The sequence below is a fragment of the Acomys russatus genome, chromosome 26 (genome assembly GCF_903995435.1).
Source record: "Acomys russatus chromosome 26, mAcoRus1.1, whole genome shotgun sequence".
Taxonomy (NCBI): Eukaryota; Metazoa; Chordata; class Mammalia; order Rodentia; family Muridae; genus Acomys; species Acomys russatus.
The window spans coordinates 17,458,874-17,479,263 of NC_067162.1; the positions used below are offsets into that span (position 1 = coordinate 17,458,874).

At 44.1% G+C, this 20,390-nt stretch overlaps 1 protein-coding gene across 1 annotated transcript in view; it reads left to right on the forward strand.

Moving 5' to 3' along the window:
- The window catches only part of Fto (FTO alpha-ketoglutarate dependent dioxygenase), a 353,593-nt gene that overhangs the window by 102,951 nt on the left and 230,252 nt on the right, over positions 1-20,390 (forward strand). The window contains exons 3-4 of the mRNA XM_051168530.1: positions 1,267-1,885; positions 19,592-19,735. Coding sequence (XP_051024487.1) covers positions 1,267-1,885; positions 19,592-19,735 — 763 coding nt within the window. The remainder of the gene's footprint in view (positions 1-1,266; positions 1,886-19,591; positions 19,736-20,390) is intronic.

Here is a 20,390-nt window from a genome sequence, read left to right on the forward strand (position 1 = left end):
GGTGAGGGAGGTGGAAACATGCCAATCCCTGGAGCTCACTGGCCAGCCAGCCTAGCCAATCAGTGAGAGACCCTGCCAGTGAGTGAAAGAGGAAGATATCTGACCTTGGTCTCTGGTTTCTATACATGTATGTACACAGGCACACTTCACCGCATGTACACATGCACACATGCACCTGCATGCACACATGCACCTGCATGTACACATGCACACACGAACCTGCACACATGTACCTGCATGTACACATACACACACCCACAGGGATAAACATGTTACCTCCCCATGCAGGAAGTCGTGAACAGTACAGTGATCTGAGGACAGGCACATGGCTTTTTCTTGAGGACTGAGCCTAAAACTAAGAGGGAGCACATTAGATTAAATTCTATAGGTGCAAGTGTAAATCCTGTGCAAAGAAGCCAGAGTGGTGCCGGAAAAGCCAGAACAGTCCTGAGCTATGTCAGTGTGTGTTTCTGGATTAGTAGGTGGCATATGTCTGAATACCCGCTTCCCATGACACCAGTAGGATTGCTTTTCATAGAATATTCTGGGCACACTAGCATCGTAGTCATGAATCAAATTGTCATGTCTCGTGTGCTCATAGAACTTGTGTGCTCGCTTCCAGAGAGGTGAGTTTTCTTTAGGTGAGTGTATTGAACCAGAAGCCAGTCTGCCGGTAATTGGAAAGGGTTCAGTCAGACAGTTAAGATTACTCCCGCTGGCGACAGACAGACATTGCAGCCCAGAGGCTTAAATCCTGGCTTGACATTTACCAGTGTGACTTGGGGCAAGTTTTCCTGGTGCCTGGATGCTTCGGTGTTGTGTCTGCAAACTGGAGCTGATAGTGTGTGTCGAGCTGTGAGCAACTAGCTAGTCGATGTGAATCAGACCACCTGGCATGGAGTAAACATTTGACAACAGGCAATAATCAGCCCATGAATATAACTGTATTTTCTGCAAAGCCGAAGGCTGCGAGAGAGAGTGAAGGTGGGGTGAAGTGGGCACCGGAAGTCTGAGAGATCAAAGGCCAGTTATTCACCATTTTCTGTTTGTGTTGAAGTTGATTAGTAGTTAGAGTGCTCACTGGAGAGTCTCCCATCGTTTGCTTTGTGTATGTTTTTTCTTTAGACTGGCAAGATAAGAACCCTGCTGGGAAAGGGTACCAGGCAGTTAAGCTTCTCTCGGCACTTTTAGAAAGAAAACAGACTTTTGGAAATAATAAAATGATAGCCATCCATAACCATTTCCCCCACCTTGTTTTCGTTTTAGTGGCAGCTGAAATATCCTAAGCTGGTTCTCCGGGAGGCTGGCAGTATATCCGAAGAGCTGCATAAAGAGGTCCCCGAGGCCTTTCTCACACTGCATAAGCATGGCTGCTTGTTTCGGGACATGGTCAGGATCCAAGGCAAAGATGTGCTCACCCCAGTATCTCGCATTCTCATCGGGGACCCAGGCTGCACCTACAAGTACCTGAACACCAGACTCTTCACAGTGCCCTGGCCAGTGAAGGGCTGCACCATCAATTACACTGAGGCTGAGATCGCTGCTGCGTGTCAGACCTTCCTCAAGCTCAATGACTACCTGCAGGTCGAGACCATCCAAGCCTTGGAAGAGCTGGCTGTCAAAGAGAAGGCTAACGAAGATGCTGTGCCCTTGTGCATGGCAGAGTTCCCCAGGGTTGGCATGGGGTCATCCTGTGACGATGAAGTGGACATTAAGAGCAGAGCAGCCTACAACGTCACTTTGCTAAACTTCATGGATCCTCAGAAAATGCCATACCTGAAAGAGGAGCCTTATTTCGGCATGGGGAAAATGGCGGTGAGCTGGCATCATGACGAGAACCTGGTGGACAGGTCAGCTGTGGCGGTGTACAGCTACAGCTGTGAAGGTATGGTCTGCTTGCTCTGGGGGGAAAGCATGCCTGATGGCTGTGTGACCAGGGTCATTGGGTCTCTGAAGACCCATGCATGTCTGCATGTTGGGTGTCCTTTCCTTCTCCGTCCTGTCCCATCAGTATGTCTGCAGAGCATCCCCCCTGCCCCCACCTAAGTGCTCCCCGGCTCAGTGTTCCACCACATTCTGCATGTATGTACTCTGCATGTGCTGTCATTCTGTCTTGCTGTCATTGTTGTCGCTGCCGCAACCGCCCAGGAGAGCAACAGTTGGATCCGTACAGCCAATTGCTGCTCTCTGAAGCCCAGAGCAGACTGTTCAGTCACCACAATTAGCTTGCTGAGAGAGAGCCAGGAAAACAGGGATCTGTCAGGGCTCCCCTCAGCTCCTGCAGGTGCACGTTCTTACCTTGCCAAAACGCTTCACCGTGCCTGACATCAGCATCTTGGTAGTCGGGATCTGTCAGGTGTGGACTTGTTCTTGGCTTCCTATCATTTTCATAAGACCCTCCTTGGCAGAAGAAGCAGTTACATGGCCCCCGTAAGTAGACATTCCAGTTTCTCTGCCTTTTCTAAGGTTCCGATGCTTTAGAACAGGGAGTAGTAGATTGCCAGCTTGGTCGACCCACTCATCTTTTCCCAATCTTCTGTTGCTGTGTCGAGGATCCCCCAGAGTTTCCAGCACAGGGTTACACAAAGGCGCCTGTGTGTGGAGCACAGCAGGACCACTGATGTCTTTATCGCCCGATTATTAGACAAAGGAATAAAGTATTAGAACTCCCTTTGCAAAATGAGAGTACTAAGTCCTTCGAGAGAATGAGCTAGAACTTTTAAGGTCACTGTTTTCTGACAGTTCCAGTTGCTTTATTAGATTTCTGTTGTTAAGTGTATTTTGTTTGCTTAAATGGCTATTTTGGAAAAATGACTTAAGAGCACGGAAAAAAAAAATCTATCTCATGACACTCTGAAATTTCTTCATTTTTCCAGTCTCAAAAGTTTTCTCAGGATAATTAATATCTTTTCTAAATTTACCTTGGGATTTCAGTCCAAAACAAGGAACAAGTTGAATGGTTGGAAATTTTACCAGTTTCCATGACATCTCGATTAGGCATAGCAACATAAAAATCCCTTGAAGAAATTGAATGCTGTCCGAGAGGGAAGAGCCAATGCCCTCTGACCTCAGAAATGGCCCTGATGGGGATCTGAGAACTGCATGTGGAATTATGGGGTTGGCTAGCCCTTTCTGAGGTGGCAGCTCTCAGAACCTGCTGCAGTGCATGTGGCACCTGCCTTTGTGCTCCAGGCTGCACTGTAATTGTTCTGTTGTACTTCCTTTTCATGGCTGATCAAGAAAAGAATGTAAAATTTTAGCATCTATGACTGGGAGTAGTTAAGACTAGCAAAGAGATTAAAAATGCAAATTGTGTATATATATATGTATATATATACATATATATGTATATGTGTGTGTGTATATATATACATACATACATATATATATACATACATACATACATACATACATACATACATACTTGTTGGGCTGGTGGAATGGTTCAGGAGGTAAAAGCACTTGTTGCTAAGCCTGACTACCAGAGTTTGGTTCCTGAGAACCACAAGGTGAAAAGGGGAGAACTGATTCCTGCAAATTGCCCTCTGACCTCTATAGATAGGCTGAGGTGCGCATGCATGCATGCACGTTCATACACACACACACACACACACACACACACACACACACACACACACACACACACACACACACACCCCGGGGATGGGGAGGGGAAGAATGAAATAATAAAAAGTTTTTTTCCTTTTGGTTTTTCAAGATAAGGTTTCTCCGTGTAGCCTTGGCTGTCCTGGACTCACTTTGTAGACCAGGCTGGCCTCGAACTTGCAGAGATCTGCCTGTTCTACCTCCCAAGTGCTAGGATTAACATTTTTACGTGCAATTACTAGCTGTAAGAGAGGCTTGCAGCCTCTCTTGTAAGAGAAGAGCTGTGGAGGTCCTTTGTTCTCCTAATCTCCAAGATGCCCAGACTCCATCCTATAATAGTGACAGCACTTGGGGGCGCTTCCCTGAGCACCTGCTGTGGCCGGACTCTGTCGTAAGCACTTCACGTGTTTAGCCCGTTTCATCTTGTTCACAGTACCCAGGGAATAGTGTAGACATGAAACACAGTCGTGCTCCATGAACGGCTGTTGTGCTCAGTGGCCACATATATGATGTTGGCTTTATAGGCGTGTAATGGGCCTGAAACGTTTGTGTCATCTGGTCACGTTGCAATAGCACAGCACAGTGAGTCACTAACTAATGCATGTGAACGAGCCTATTATGCTGTCCACCTTGCAGGAATAGCACATCCAGTCATGTCCGCATTCCTGGGTAATGATCATAAATGACTGGGTGGTTCACGTGTTTACTAGGTTATCTTTTCTCTAGTGTTGTTTACTGTGTATTCCCCTATATACTAAGAAGGAAGTTACTGCAGCGTTCTATGCTGTGGTAAGTGTGCAGTAGCTTCAGTCACCTCGGATTTACACTGTCTCTTGAGGCCTTACGAAGTGATTGGCTCGCATCATCTAGGCTCAGCCAATTTCACTCTGTATTGTTCTTACAGGGATAAAATTCCCAAGGACGTAATTCTCAGACTGCATCTGTATTGCTAAGAGATGCATCACCGTCCTTGTAGTGTTCTCATTTCTCAGATGAGGGAACTGGGCCACCTGTTGCCTATAATGCAGCTAGCTGGGGTAGGGCTAGGTTTCAGACCTGAGGCCTTTGCCCTTCCACGATTGATTTCTAAGCTGTGCGACTTGAGGGCCTGCGTTTCCTATCTGAACAGTGTAGCTGCTTGAGGAATGTGGATTTTTAAAATGTCCAAGTGTCCAGTTTCTAGAGAGGTTGAGGGGTTATTCTGGTAGCCTTCCTTTCTGCTGCTAACTCCTTCCTTTGTGCCCTCATCTGGGTCTCTTTGCCATGCTTGTACTTCGCAGCACACACGCTCGGGGACCGGAATGGGTCAGGTGAGTATATTCCTTGAAATGGAGCCCTCCTCTGCCATCTCTGTATCTGTGCAGGTTAGAGACAGGTGGCATGCAAGCCAAGTACCTCAAATGACCCGGTGGCTGGCTGTCTTCAGAGTGACGAATGATGTGTGTAGTTTTCTGTCCTCTTTACATCTTCAGCAGCCCTGTGGTAAGGATGGACTTTAAGAGAGCCTTTGGGTCCAAGTCTTGTTGAGGGCTAAAGAGGTTAGAGCGTGTGGAAACATCGAAGACTGCACTGTTTCCGTACTCATTGCTAAAGATATTAGTGTAGGGCCCCAAGGACAGGTCACATCTCTCCTTGTCTTGAAAGCCTGGGTGATGCCACTGTGGATGCAGCATTTGGTTCTAGCCTCCCAGGGGAGGCAGGCAGCAGCTGCACCAGGCCACAGTCACAGAGTGAGGGGGTGCCAGACAGAAAGTGTGGCTTACCCATGGAGTGCACTGGGAGCTCAGAGCAGAAGTGATTATTTCCTGCTGAACTTAGATGAGCCGCAGCTTAAGGTCTTTGTGGATTTGCTCTCACTACCTTTGCTCAGGGAATCTTGTGTAGATTTATAATGAGCTGATCATTGCTCTTTGCTCTGTTTTCATGAGCAGAAGCCATTGAGAAGTAATTTGTATAGGATATGTGTAATTATATTCTAAATTCATTGGACTTCACATGCATTTCTAGCTAATAGATGTCTCCAGGAGGAAGATTGAAATGGTACACTTTTTAATCAGGAATGGCTTCAGGGAACCATATGTAAATAGGCAGAGTATTTGATTTTCATATATTCCAGGCTTGGTGGCAATTGCTTGTTACTCCTAGTTATAAAAAATGAATTTTAGTAGGGAAGGCATTAAAACTTATGGTTAATATTGTCCAAAACCCTGTTCCTTTGATTGGAACGCTTTCAAAGGTGCCGCTCAGACCTTAACTATTGGTTACCATTTTACGCTGGAGCACACACATGTGTGTATGTGTGTAGTGTACAGGCTCACTGCTTGTGCATGTGCATCTGGAGGGCAGAGAAGGACCCGGAGTATTCTTCTACCACTCCCCTTCTTTTTGCCTTGAGACAAACAAGGACTCTCTGTGAGCTGGAAGCTCACGGACTGCAGTGCTGGTGCCACAGTTACATGACCACTGGGGGTTTGTCCTCATGTTGTAGAGGAAGCACTGTTACTTTCATCATCATCATCATCATCATCATCATCACCATCATCATCATCACCATCACCAGCACCATCATCATCATCATCATCATTATTCTGGAAAGGAGCAATTCTCTGTCACATTGTCTTTATTGGAAAAGCAATCTATAAAATTTTAACTAGTGCCCAGTGTTGCGGATCCTCTTCTTTAGTTTCTGGATCTCTCCGGAAGGACAAGGAGGCTAACGCATGCCTTCTTGTGCAGTGTGTGATAGTCTAGAAGGTAAAGGCTCTGCAGTAACTTTCTTATGACTCCCTGCCTCCTATGTGGGGCTCTGATTTAGGGAAAGGTGAATAATTTCGAGGGTGAAGTTTGTTCAGCTGATTCTTAAATCTTCATTGTGAAGTGGGTAGCCTCGGACTCCCCAGCTTATCATTAACATGGGGGGAAAGTAGCTTCTAATTGCAGGTCGAGGTTGATTGAAAGCATTGGTAAGTCTTTAAAATGTTGTTTATTTGTTGGTCTCACCTCTTAGTCTCTCTATCTAAGGTCTTAGAACTGATTTGATGTATGTTTGCTTGTTTGTATTTTGACATCTTTGCTCAATTCATTTGGTTCTGGTTCTGTAAATGTCGGGTGCTCCTCCCACATTTTACCCTCTAGGAAATTGTCATGTGTTCACTCAGTAGTCTGTACATACCTGATTGCCAAGCAATAGCAAGTAGTTGTCTAAGAAAGTTGGCTAAGCTTAACTCAGAGAGTGAGCTGGTCAGCAAGCAGAATTTCTCCTTGATCTCTGCTTTAATTCCTACTTGAATTCCTGCTCTGACTTCCTCAGTGGTGGACTTTGACCTGGAAGTATAAGCTGAGTTGCTCCTGGTCATGGCATGTGTCACAACAACAGAAAGCAAACTAGAGCACTCACATTTTGCTGCTTACTCCCTTCCTGATAACTACTTAGGCTGTTTCCATCTTTGTTTTGTAAATTGTAGTGGGACTCTCTTGGCCCACCAACGGTAAAATAAGACATGGAGATTTATTATTATTTATAAAATCTTAGGCACTATAGCTGGGCAGAGTCTCAGCTATTCTAACCTGACAAACCCTAGACTATGTCCCTCCAAGTAGCCATTACCTCTCTGTCAATCAGCCCCTCATTCTTCTCCCAGAGTCCCTCCCTCAGCCGGATGTCCCACCGTTTTTCTCTTGCCTAGGTATTGTCCATCAGCTCTGTATTAAGGCAGTCAAAAAGTGATGGACTAAGAGTTGGTATAAAATACTGAGGCAGATGATGAGCCCTAAAAATAACAGTACCAAAGTACTCAGCTAGCTGCTGGTACAGAATTCAGGATTGAATAATACAGAGACAACCTTTCCACCATGCACAAGAAGACGACCCCAACAGTGAATACTACTCTGAAGAATTTTAAGTTTGTGCCTGTACTCTTCTGTGTCTGTTGTGTACATAGGAGTGGGAACAGTGGGTCAAATGATAATCCTGCTCTTTGTTTTTAGGAACTCCAATTTGTTCTCTATAACTGCACTGTCTTACATCTCCACCCATCTCTTTACCATCCAGACTTTCTTTTCTTTGACAGTATCTGTTCTAGTGTGTGTGAAATGGTGCTGGTTTTATGCACACACTTCCCTGGTAATGCCGAGCATTGTTTCTGTGTCGTCATCCATTTATGTGCTGTTTTAGGGAAGTGTCTATACAGTCCTCTGCTCATTTTTAATCAGAATTTTATCAGATTGGATTAGTTCTCTCACAGATATACCTTGGCTTGAAGTTTTTGAGGGTGTAGTTGTCATGAAAAAAAAGGTGTGGCAGCAAGCGCCTGACCCAACCAGGAAGCAGAGCCAGGACAGGAAGTGAAATCCTGCTGTAGCTATTAAGGCCCACCCCAAAATGACCTACTTCCTCCAGGGAGGCTCCACTTCCTAAGAGTTCCTCAGCCTCCTAATAAAGCAGCAGCTGGGGACCAAGTATTTAGACACAAGAGCTTAGGGGCTATTTTATGTGTAAATCATATCAGAGTTCTTTATGCATTTCAGGTATTAATCCCTTATGAAGTATGTGATTTTTAACTACTCTAAAGTTGGATCCATTTTTTAAAATATTGTCTTGATATCGTCAAAAAAAAAAAAAAAAAAAAAAAAAGAGTGGTGAACAAGTTGGGATGGAAAGAATTCACTGACTGTGATAGTAACTAGACATTTTAATCCTGTACTGTTGACACAATTTATATTAGTTAGGCCTTAGGCAAGTTACTAAGTTCTTTGTACCTCCATTTCTTTCCTTCATAAAATGCTGCTGAGAACAGAACCCTCCCAGGACTGCAAGAACATAACACCTGATAAATAAGTTCAGTTTTTACTAAGTTATTCCAAGTCATATAATTTTAAACTCTTAAGTACTTTTATAAGACATTTGTCTTAAAAAAAAAAAAAAAAACAAAAAACAAAAAACCTACAGTTTTCTACACCTTGCCTCCCTGTGTTCACCCCCTACCCCACAGGTGTGGGGGAGGGCGGGTCATTTCTGTTCTTTTCTTTCAGGCATGTTTTGGGATGCCTGAACATATTTTATTTTTGTACTATGGCTTATTTTCCTAATTTGGAAGCTGAGGATTCTCTTTGTTGTTTCTTGTACCCCTCTGTCGACGCGTACACTCTTCTCAATCCCCTGCTCCTGGAGGAGATAGGCTACGAATTTGGTTACATTGGTCCTCAACCTTCATAGTCATCAGTCTGTGAAAATGCTGCTCAGCACATCTAAATAATCTGTGCTTTGTTTACCTTTTCAACTCTGCAGCCTTTCCTGTGTTAGTGAGAGCCTTTTCTTCTCTGTTTGTGCGGTTTTCTATGCACTTAAGACCAGTTAAACCCCACACTTACTCCCCACCACCCGTCTAAATCTCTTTTCGGCAAGTTCAGAATCATCAGCTCTTGTGCCAGGATCCCATCTGTGGATTGACATCTTCCAGAATCGTCTGATCTGCGCAGGCTGGGATTGGCCACCTTCTGTACCCAATGAGCACTGTCCTCTGTGATCTCGGCAGCACAGTGTGGTGGTTGTTTTGTCTCATGATTCTTCAGACTCCTCATCCTCACTCACACACCCTCTTTCTTGCTTTCTGGCCTTGGTGGGATATGTTCTCCAAATAAGCTAGAGAATGAGTTCTTAGGATGGAATTACATTTTAAAATATTACATTTATTTTTTCATGTCTCTGTGTGTCTGTGTGTGTTTCTGTGTCTGAATATGTGTATATGTATCTCTGTATCTGTCTGTGTATGTGTGTGTATGTGTGTATGTATATCTGTCTGTGTATATGTGTGTATCTGTGTGTGTGTCTGTATGTATGTGTGTATATCTGTTTGTGTATGTATGTGTATCTGTGTGTGTGTGTATCTCTCTGTGTATGTTTATCTCTGTGTGTGTGTGTGTGTGTGTGTGTGTGTGTGCACGTGTCGTGCTGTGTGTATGTGCAGAGGTAGGAGAACATCTTGCAGGATCGGTTTCCTCGTGACGCTGTATGCACCCTGAGGCTGACCTCTGGCTGTCAGGCTTCATGACAAGTCCCTCGACTCAGTGAACCATCTCCATGACCCAGGATGGACATTTTTTACTTTGAAGGTCTTAAATTATTTTTATTCTACTATGTGCTTACTCTGTGTATAGAAATCATGGCAGGAAACAATTTTTCCTTAGCGTTTTTAGGTTACAACACAAAAATATTCTATTTTCTACTCATACTGATAGTGCTGGCTTTTTTCATCATTTATTTCACCCTTTTGTTGGTTCCATAGTGACTTTTTTTTTCATCTGTCATATTTATATTTTATAGACCTTTCAACTCAGAGCATGTGTCTTATAATTTTGAACATTTTCTTAAATTAACTCTGTTGACTAGTTACTTCTTCCTCTTTCTTAGAACTCATATGAAGGTTGTTGAGGCTCCTTTTCTGTTTACTTATTTTCAATAGTTCTGAATAATTTTTGTCTACTCTGAGGCTCTCCTAACTTCCAATTTAACAGGTTAAAAAAAAGCTCAGCATAAATGCTATAATGCAGATGAATTGCTCTTTATCAAAATATACCCGTTCACCTAGCACCCACATCAAGAAATAAAACCCATGCACCAGGCAGTGGTGGTGCACTCCGTTAATCCCAGCACTCGGGAGGCAGCGGCAGGCGGGTCGCTGTGAGTTTGAGAGCGAGTTTCATGACAGCCAGGGCTACACAGAGAAACCCTGTCTCAAAACAATCAAAGCAAAACAAAACAAAGATGTGCATCCCAGGAATGGCCCCTTTGTCCAGTAAATACTTCCTAACTTGTAAAAGTCTAGATAGTTTTTCTGCATGTTTGGAACGAAGTTGACAAGCTCCTTAAAGGCATACTTTGTGCCTTGATCTTTCTTTAGTAGTTTGCTCATCTGGGGCCTAAACTGCTTAATGTAGAAAGTAGTCCTAAGACCAGGAGTTCCACAGAGTCAATGCTCTTCTTTGGTTCCTGGCTTTTCTGAGCTCATGGTTTCTAAACAGGTGCCCCTGGCCTTCATAGATGTCCTTTCCTAAAGGTGAGAGTGTCTGTGAACCTAGCTGGGTCTTTGTCTGTGTATTGGATGGACAGATAATGTCGCTGTCTCGTCCTGGCAGCCTGGTTCTGTGTCACTTGCAGCAAAGGGTCCCTAGAAGTATCCCCAGACCCCAATGTGCCTGCTAAGGGGGTACAGGGCTCTGCAGCCTCCACTCTTAACAAGCTGGGGTGCGGAGACTGTACTGTGGGGGTTCCTTCCCTTCCTGTTCTTGTTTTCTGTTTTATTCAAGTGATGTATTTTGAAGCTTTAGCCAAGGGGCCCCAAAGCAATTTTTCTCCACTTTTCCCATTTTACCCCTCCCCACCCCACCCAAGTCCATGAAATACAATGTAATGAGGTTTTCCTATGGGTGTGAATATTTTTATCTTAAAAGTTTTTCTCCTCGAATACTTAATCTGAAAGCTGACAGAAGCAGTCACATTGTTGAAGAGTTTCAGGTTTTTCTGTAAAGAGTTTCAGTATTTTGCCTGAAATCCAGGAAAACTTATAATTAATTTTACAATTTGTCTCTGCCGAGGGACTTCATTTGTCCTGAATTATTTGTTTCGAGTAGAGGAGCACATCTTCTTATCTGCTGTGAGCTGGGATTGATTAGTTTCTTTCCCTGCTCAAACTTTTCGAAATCTTTCATTTCTTCAGCGCGTTCGTTCTTTCCTTGGTGGCTGGGGAGGGTGTCAAGGAAGGCTGTTCTGGGTTGTAACTTTGTGGCTTGGAGGCTTGCCCTCGGCTGACCTCCATCTCTTAGGATATGGTCCTTCTGTGAGCCTAACAGCTCTGCGGCATGTGCTACCCGCTTGCCATTTCTTCAGCAAGCTATCTGGAACATAAACACTGTGAGTCTGCACACGGAGGCTTGACTTCCTGTGCGGGCCATTCTGAAACCCATATCTGGCTCGTGAGGAAGTCTTCAGTGTCCTGCCACTGCTCCGTGGAAGATTCCTTGTGAAGCTTCACTACCCTCTCTGTCCTGGCCTTTATCCACCTTTATAGCTCCGGCTCTTAGGAGTCCATATTGCTCATGTGACACTTTCAGTCCCGAAACGATTGTGTGCTTACTGAACCACGCCATTATCCTCACTGGGTGTGTGTGGGAGGGGGTAGCAGGTGGAGGGGGTTTCTCTCCTGCTCTCACCTTGGGTTTTCTCTTCTGTCACAGTCCAGACCCAGCCGTGTCCTGAGTAAGTCGTGGACATCACTGGTCTCCCTCCACCCGCTGACCATCCTTAACTTGTAGTTTCCCCTGCATAACTTATGACTATGACCTTGGACTGATGGTGCATTTCAGTGGTGGAACTTGCCTACCATACGCAAGGCCCTAGGCTCGCCTCCCAGCTTTTCTCCTCCCTCCAAAACATCCTTGACTTGAATTGAAGGGCCCTCTAGGCATGAGTTCAAGGCAACCGTCATCGTAATTACACAGATAGAAGCACTGAAATCTTTGCTGTTGACTGAGAGAATAGGAAATAAGAGCTAAGAAAGGGGCCTAGTTTTCTATTTGTAGTAATGGTGACTGTAGACTTGCATATAAAGGAAATTATTGGCATACAGTATTAATTATATGTATATTATTTAAGAAATTTTTGTGTTATATTTTGATTAGTATTTTAACCTCTACCACCACTCTGATGATGCTTCTGGCTTTGTTCCTTGTATAACAGTATAGCTGCATATAGCTTTAAAATGTAAATGAAATATTTGGCTTCATTTATCATTAAATGGAGTCATTTTTTCCTCCAAAACTACTTTGGGTGAAAATAAAACAAAATGAAACAAAAACAAAGAACAAACAAACAAACAAACCAACCACCCCAAAACCAAGTCAAAGTCAAAGTGGTGAATTTTGGGGATGTTTTTGATATTTGAACTTTGACCTTTAAACTTCTATTGTCGAATTTTGTGAATATTCTCCTCTTTCTCCTCCTCCCCGTCTCTTCCTCCCCCTCCCCCTCTCTTCCTCCTCCCCCGGCCCCTCCCCCTCCTCCCTCCTGTGGATACCTGATTGGCCTTGAACTCAGATCTGCCTGCCTCTGCCTCCCGAGTGCTGGGATTAAAGTGTGCATCATCACTACCTGTCTTACTTCTTTAACAGTGTGGTTCATGGGAGCTTGGCATATGCCAAACAACTTATAGGCAAGCAGGAGCCCATTGGCCCTGCCTATTTCAAATAGCATGGGGCAAGCGTTGTAAGTGACAGTTACTGACAATGATTACATGTCGATATCCCTGCAGAAGTGAGCACCGCTATACATAAGCAATAACAAATTTATCACGCATACAGCTTCTTTCTCCTTTCCACAGCCCAATGGGGAGAGAACCCTCCACCAGAAATCTTTTTAATGAACTCCTTTCAAAGGTGCTGGATTTACAGGGAATACCAGGAAGCACTGGTTACTGCTCTGTCTCTGATTGTGGTTCAGGGACTAACCTGGTGCCAGATCAAGAAGAGTGTCGGGATGAAAATCAGAGGGGATGGGCAGACAACTGGCCTATTCTGCTAGCCTGCAGACCACATGCCTGGATGTGTACACTCAACAGCACACACAGCCCCTAAATGCCACACACATGCACGGTGTTGGTTGGTTGCCATGTCTGTCACCATTAAGGCCACCTGGACAGAGCATCATGCACCCTTGGGGAAGCAAAGACATCAGCATATGCTTTCTTTGCTAAAGAGCTGGAGGTCAGCTGATCCAGCTTTAGTTACTTTATTGTTGGATGCTGTTAGTCATGTTCTACTGTCAGGTGTTAGTCATACGATGTCATCATGACCTTGTTTGGGCTCAGCTTGGTCAGTATTTACCATTGCCAAATCACCAATAGCAGGAGTCCATAGAGGTCCGCAGGTGTTTTCTGTAAATGGTCAAATCATAGCTGTTCTAGGGGTTGGAAGGTCCTGTGGTCTTAGAGTTCCCTGACCATCTTGCTGTGAGGTATGAAGCAGCCGTGGGTGTGGTAATGACTGGCCGTGGTAGGTTTTAGTTACACTAGTTAGGAAACTGACCGTGAGCCTGATTTGCAGGAAGGCTCACACTGTGTCCTAGCTCTAAAGCACAGCGGAGAGATTTTGCTAGGGTCCAGAAAGGCATCCAAAATGAGTGAGATGAAATGGCTGGGGGCTCTGGCTAACAGAGAAGGCATGCCTTTGCTAAGGGGCTGGTTTTGACTTACCTCTAACCATGTTTAATTGGCTCACAGATGCACGTTTTGACAATTCAAGAATACTTGAAATTTGGGTTTTTATACAGTTTTAAAAAAAGCTTTAGTCGCTTTATTCTTTGTGTTGTGGGTGATTTACCTACTCATAATGTATGTGCGTGCCTGGTGCCCCGGGATCTGGAGAGGGTGTCAAATCTCCTTGAACTGGAGCTACAGACAGTTGTGAGCTGCCATGTTGGTGCTAGAAATCAGGCCTGGGCCTCTGGAAGAGCAGCTCTAGACTGCTGAGCCATCTCTCCAGCCCCTAACAGAGTACAGTTTATCAGTTGCTAACTAATTTAGACTTTTAAAGAAATGCAGTTAAGTGGGGGCGGGGGAGGGCTGGAGAGATGGCTCAGTGGTTGGGAGCTTTGACTGCTCTTCCAGCGGCCCCAGGTTTAATTCCCAGCAATCACATGGCAGCTCACAACTGTTTGTAACTCCAAAATCTGACACCTTCACACAGACATACACGCAGGCAAAAACACCAGTGCACATAAAATAAAAATACGTTATTTTTTTTTTTAAAGAAAGAAAGAAAGAAATGCAGTGCAGCTGAAGCTGAGTGCCTACTCATTCTTTTCAGTCTCACACTAGCTCTCCTTTAGCAAATTCTGTGTCCTCAAGTGCAGCTCTGCATTAGGCATTAGTAGAGGCATCTGCAGACTGCACCTCACATGCTACCTGTGGCCTGTGCTGGGGCTTCCACAGCCCTCCTGTGGCCTACAGTGACCGTTTTCTGCAGATGCTCCAGAAAGATTCCAAAAGACACAATTGGAAAGTCAGCTATGCCCCAGTAATAAAGCTGTTTTTCTTCTAAATCACTCCCTTTAGGAAATGGCTTTGTCCTTGTCACTGCATGCTGGTGTTTCTAAAGAAGTGTGTTAAATGTTCCTCTTAACTCAGAAGTGCCCACAAAAACATGTACGGCATCTGGAAATGGTGCTACCTGTATTCACAGCACTTGGGAGACAGAGGCAGGAGAACTGCTGTGACTCTGAAGTAAGCCCGGGCTACATAAGTGAGACCTTATCTGTGGGGCAGGGAACATGTGTTGGGAAGAAGAAGATAGATAAAGGCTTAGAGTCTGCTAAGGCGACAATGTTCCGTCTTCAGCTTCAGACCCCGAGGACTGAAGAGAGTTAGATGTGGCATTAAAGGCCATTTGCTAGCATTCTTCTCTGTAGATAGCAAGAACTTGGCTTTTGCTCTCTTCTTTTCCTTATACTTGGTAGATGTGATGTGAATTGATAGTCATAAAGGAATTCCTTCTCCTCTGTCCCTCCCTACTTTATTCTGCCCCATCCCACTTTCTCTGGTTTGAACTCTTATATATGGTCGCTGTAGAGGAAGATGTTCAGAATGCACGGACTCTATATGGGCATGCCGTGTCTGGGATCTGGGCACTTTGGGATTGTTGGGTGGGAGCTAGTGATGTGTGCTCTGCTGTCCATCTTATGGTACCCAACTTTGCATCATTTTGCCTTCAGTAATCCCTCCAGTATCCCTGCCAGTCCAATCATTAATACTTTCAAGTCCCCTTTTCTCTAGGTGTTCTGTTTTGATTTTTATAGCCCTTGTTGAAGCGTCTCCAAACCTTTTAAGTGTTTATTCTACTTTAGCAGCAGTATTACACTCCTATTTGCTCTTTAAATTTTATTTTAAAACCATGTTGCCAGGTGTGGTGGCGCACGCCTTTTAATCCCAACACTCGGGAAGTAGAGGCAGGCGGATCGCTGTGAGTTCCAGGCCATCCTGGTCTACAAAGTGAGTCCAGGACATCCAAGACTACACAGAGAAACCCTGCCTTGAAAAACCAAAACCAAAACCAAACCACCATATCATTTATGTATATGTGCATTTACCTGTGAGAGTTGCTGCGCATCGTATGTGTTGCATGCAGGAGCCCGTGGAGGCCAAAAGATGGAGGAGTAGGAATACTGATACTAATAGACTGAGTTGTGGGAACCAAAAGCAGCTCAGTGCAAGTTTCCACCCATGTCTCCTGGTTGCCAGAGCTCTAAAGGCAGATGCAGACCTTTTCTGGAGTACACAGCCCAGTGGGTTAAAGTGTGATGGCATTTAAATTTGAGATGCTCTCTTACCAGTTAGCAGTGCTGATCTAAAGGCCCCAGTAGAAGGGACCCTCTATCCAGGCTGGGCTCATTATTTCGGTCAGAGACACCCTACATGCCTGGCACAATCCTAAGGATATAGCAAGTGCTCAACAAATATTTCCTAAATGAACTTGAGACGTTTTCAGCCATCCCTGAAAGACTTAGTGAATGTGAGAGTTACACCTTCAGCTTCTTTGTGTTTCTCTTCCACTCTGGACCCAGAAAAAATGGATCTGGAATTTTTTTTTCCAGAACTATCACAGTCACTGCATCTTCATACAAATTCTAGCCACTTCATTGTTTTGTTTTTTCTCTTGAAAATGTATGAGGTAGTCCTATGTTATTATTACATCAAAGCATTGGTATTTATTGTGTGGTATTATGTTGTCTTAGCCTGCTAGAGGATGTTGAAGGTATTCTGGTCTTTCAGCTTTAAAGTTAGCAAACAGCACTACAAGCTACAATGCCTGCTCAGTAGTCACTGTCACCCTTTGCAAGTAGGAGCTGTAGTGTACATACCCAAAAGTAGAATTCTTTCAAGGATTGAAAGCTTCTGCATTCACAGCTTTAATATGTGTTGCCAGATTGTTCTCCACAAAGGGTATGGCTGTGCTAGGTTGCCACACTCTTACCAACACTGCGTCTTTGAAAGTAAAGACATAAACAAAACAGTGTCTTCTGATCTGATAGGTGGTAAATAGTTGTAAGTTTAATGTGCCTTCTTTTCTATGAATGGGTTGAAAAATTTTTTCCCTCTTGTGTCTCTGCATTTCTCTTTATGTGTGTCTGGGGATTACTTGCATCCCTGGCTGATTTCCTTTTAATGCTCTGCTTCCTAGCAGTTGCCCATTGAACTAACTGCTGATGTGTAAGGACTGTTGGAGTAAGACAGATGTCCCGTGGCTCTTCTTGGTTGTTTAGACTTCCTCGTGTGTTCCCTTACAGTCTCCCCTCATCTGCAGTGTGAGGGTCTGGTGTTTTGTCTATCTGTGGTGAGCTAGTGTTTGAAACTATTAAATGGAAAGTTAGAAATAAACCATTAGTAACTTTGACACTGCATATTTCCTTCTGAGCAGGTGAAATTTGCTGTCCTCCTTACTGTGCCCTGCACAGGATGAGTCACCTCCATTCCAGTATCTCTGAGCTGTATACACTAAAGCTGCAGTCTTTTGGTAACTTGCAGTTATCAGGTCTGCTGTGGCTATCCTGCAGTGTCAATGTTCAGCTAAGCATTACTATTTCTGATAGCAGCCCCAAATCGCAAGTGTTTAATGCTGGTGGTTTGTAGTGCCAAAGAGGAAGGCATTCAGTGAAAAGGTAAAGTCCAGTAAAGTATTTGGGATACAGAGATGGCCATAGAAACAGGAAGTGAAATCAGATTGCTCTTGGTGTGTTTCCTTGTTTGTTTTTGAGACCGAGTTTCTATATGTGTCTCTGGCTGTCCTGGAACTCACTCTATAGACCAGGCTGGCCTCGAATTCACAGATCCACCTGCCTCTACTTCCTGAGTGCTGGGATTAAAGGTTTGTGTCAACACCACCTGGCAGCTTTTATTAGCCCATATTATTGTAATTTGGTCTATGTTGTTACTACTATTAATCTCTGATTGTGACTAATTAGTAAAATAAACTTTGTAGATATGTATATATGTGAAAAACATAATTTCTAGGCTTCCCACGTTTGTTGGGATCTTTGGAATGTGTCCCCATGAGGAAAAAAAAGGCTGTATTACTCACCTAAATGTAAATTTTGATCATCTTCATTTTGACTACTTCAAATTTATGAGTAAATTAAGGCAGAACTGATATTTTCCTTATGTTTTATTGCAGTGTGTATGTGTGTGTGAATGAGTGAGAGAGAGAGAATGTGTGTATGTGTGTGTGTGTGTGTGTGTGTGTGTGTGTCTGTGTGTGTGTGTGTCTGTGTGTGTGTGTGTGTGTGTGTGTGTTTGCATTAGGAGGATGTAGTCCAACCTTGGGTATCCTCCTTAGGAAGATTGCTCACTTCCATTGAGATGGGCTCTCTTATTGGCCTAGAGCTCGCCTGTTAGACTAGACTGGTAGACTCGTTAGCCATCAAGCCATAAGGGCCATGTGTCTTCACTTCCCTAGCATTGGCATCACAAGCATGCCTCACCACACTGGGCGTTTTGATGTGAGTTAGTTCTGTGCTTGTAAAGTAGGAGCTTTGTCAGCCAATCTCCAAGCTTAGGGGGTGCTCTAATTAGATACCATTGGGTTGATGGTTCCCGTCAGACTGATGATAGATGCTTGTGTTGCTAAGCTTCTACATTACTTATTTTTCTATGTGTGCAAAGTGACGCTATGGCCAAGGCAACTTATAAGAGACAGCATTCAATTTGGGGCTCACAGTTCATCATGGTGGGGGGCATGGCAGCAGGCAGTAGGCATGGTGCTGGAGAAGTAGCTGAGAGCTTACACCCACAAACATGAGGGGGGGGAGGGAGGGAGGGAGAGAGAGAGAGAGAGAGAGAGAGAGAGAGAGAGAGAGAGAGAGAGAGAGAGAGAGCCAGCCCCAGTGACACTCCAGCAAGCTCACTCTTCATAGTCCTTCTCAAACAGTTCCACCAGCTGGGGATCAAGCATCCAAATACAGGAGCCCATGGTGCCATTCTCTTTAAACACCACACCTTCTTTAATTCTTAGATTTAGGCATAGTTCTCTTGTTGGCTTTGAGACTGTGGCAAGCATGTGTTATACTGTGTTGAGAAACTAGCTCCTAATCCCATTATATTTATATTTTATGGAAGAATAATGATTTCATTCAGTGATATCTCTCTCTCTCTCTCTCTCTCTCTCTCTCTCTCTCTCTCTCTCTCTCTCTCTCTCTCTCTCTCTCTCTCTGTCTCTGTCTCTCCAAATATGATGAGTTTTACATCTTAAGCTTTTGGATGTGAGCTACTTTGTAGAGATGCCCTCATATTCCTAAAGGTCCCAGAGTGTTCCTCTAATGCTATGCTGGGCCTAGCATCCATGTTCTTATTAGTTAGAGAGCTAACATTGGTGTTAGATGTGAGATTGGTTTGTGTGCAAATGTGTCTCCTTTTTGTTTTGATATGTATTATTTTAATAGATGTATCTGGAACATCTTTGTCAGCAGAAGGGACAGCCCACTACGATGGCCTGTTCTCTAAATGTATACAGCAGGGAGGTTGTGTTTTGTTGTTGTTGTTTTTAATTCTTTGGCCCTGTGTTTCCTTGAGAGAGGATGTTTTTGTAGTTTCCTCTCCACCTTCTATGGCTTCTTTAGCTCTCACTTTTTCTGGATTACTGTGGCAATTAATATCTTTTAAAATCCCCTTAATTGAGCTTTTCTAGTTTATTTGCTTGGTACTGAGCAAAATAATCTTTTATTCCTCTCTGAATCTGTTTTTTTCCCTCACTATTTAAGTTTTTGTGTGAAAGATAAATCTATGGTAAGAATATTCTTAAATGTCTTTTTAAAAACTATGACACAAAAGGACGTTCTTTACACAACAGCCATATTTTATTAAGATGACAGTAATCTCTAAGGTGCTAGCTGAGAGCTCAGGGATGTAGACTTTGTCTTTGCTGATCACTTCCCCTCTCCCAACAGGCTCTGAGGATGAAAGCGAGGACGAGTCCAGCTTCGAGGGCAGAGATCCCGACACTTGGCATGTTGGTTTTAAGATCTCGTGGGACATCGAGGCACCGGGCTTGGCAATTCCTCTTCACCAGGGAGACTGCTATTTCATGCTGGGTAATGTAGAGAGACTCGGGGTTGCCCCTCTTTTACTTGTCTGAGCTTACATCGTGGGGGCAGGTGTGGAGTCTGTCTTTTGAAATAAGCTTTTGAATACTTTGTATTCACAATGATTCCCCCCCCCCCCCCCCCGGGAACATGTAACTCATTACTTTTTTGTTTTTATTTATTTATTTTTGTGTGTGTGAATGGCCTGCTTGCATGTATGTTTGTGTACCACATGCATGTCTGGTACCCATGGAGGCCAGAAAAAAGGGTTGGATTGCCAGGAACTGGAGTTACCGACAGTTGTGAGCCTGCTTGTGGGTGCTGGGAACTGAACTCAGATTCTCTGCAAGAGCAGCAAGACTGTTTCCTCTCAGGATCAGATGGCGTGGCTGCAGTAGCTTTCCTTTACTCCTGTTTTAACTCCTTGGGAAGTTGTATTTATGGGCTTACAGTAAATGACTCTGTGGAGTTTGGGGTGCTTGAAATTTTCCTGTTTTGTTTTGGAGTTTTGTGTGCAAGTTTTTCTCCAACTTGTTTTCCACTGCAAAATCTACAAATGTATGCTTCGATTGTCTTTTCTCCTGAACCTTCTGAGGGGCCAGGGAGTGGCCTGCCATGTAAGCATGAGGACCTGGGTGGGATCCACAGAAAGAACCCACAGGAA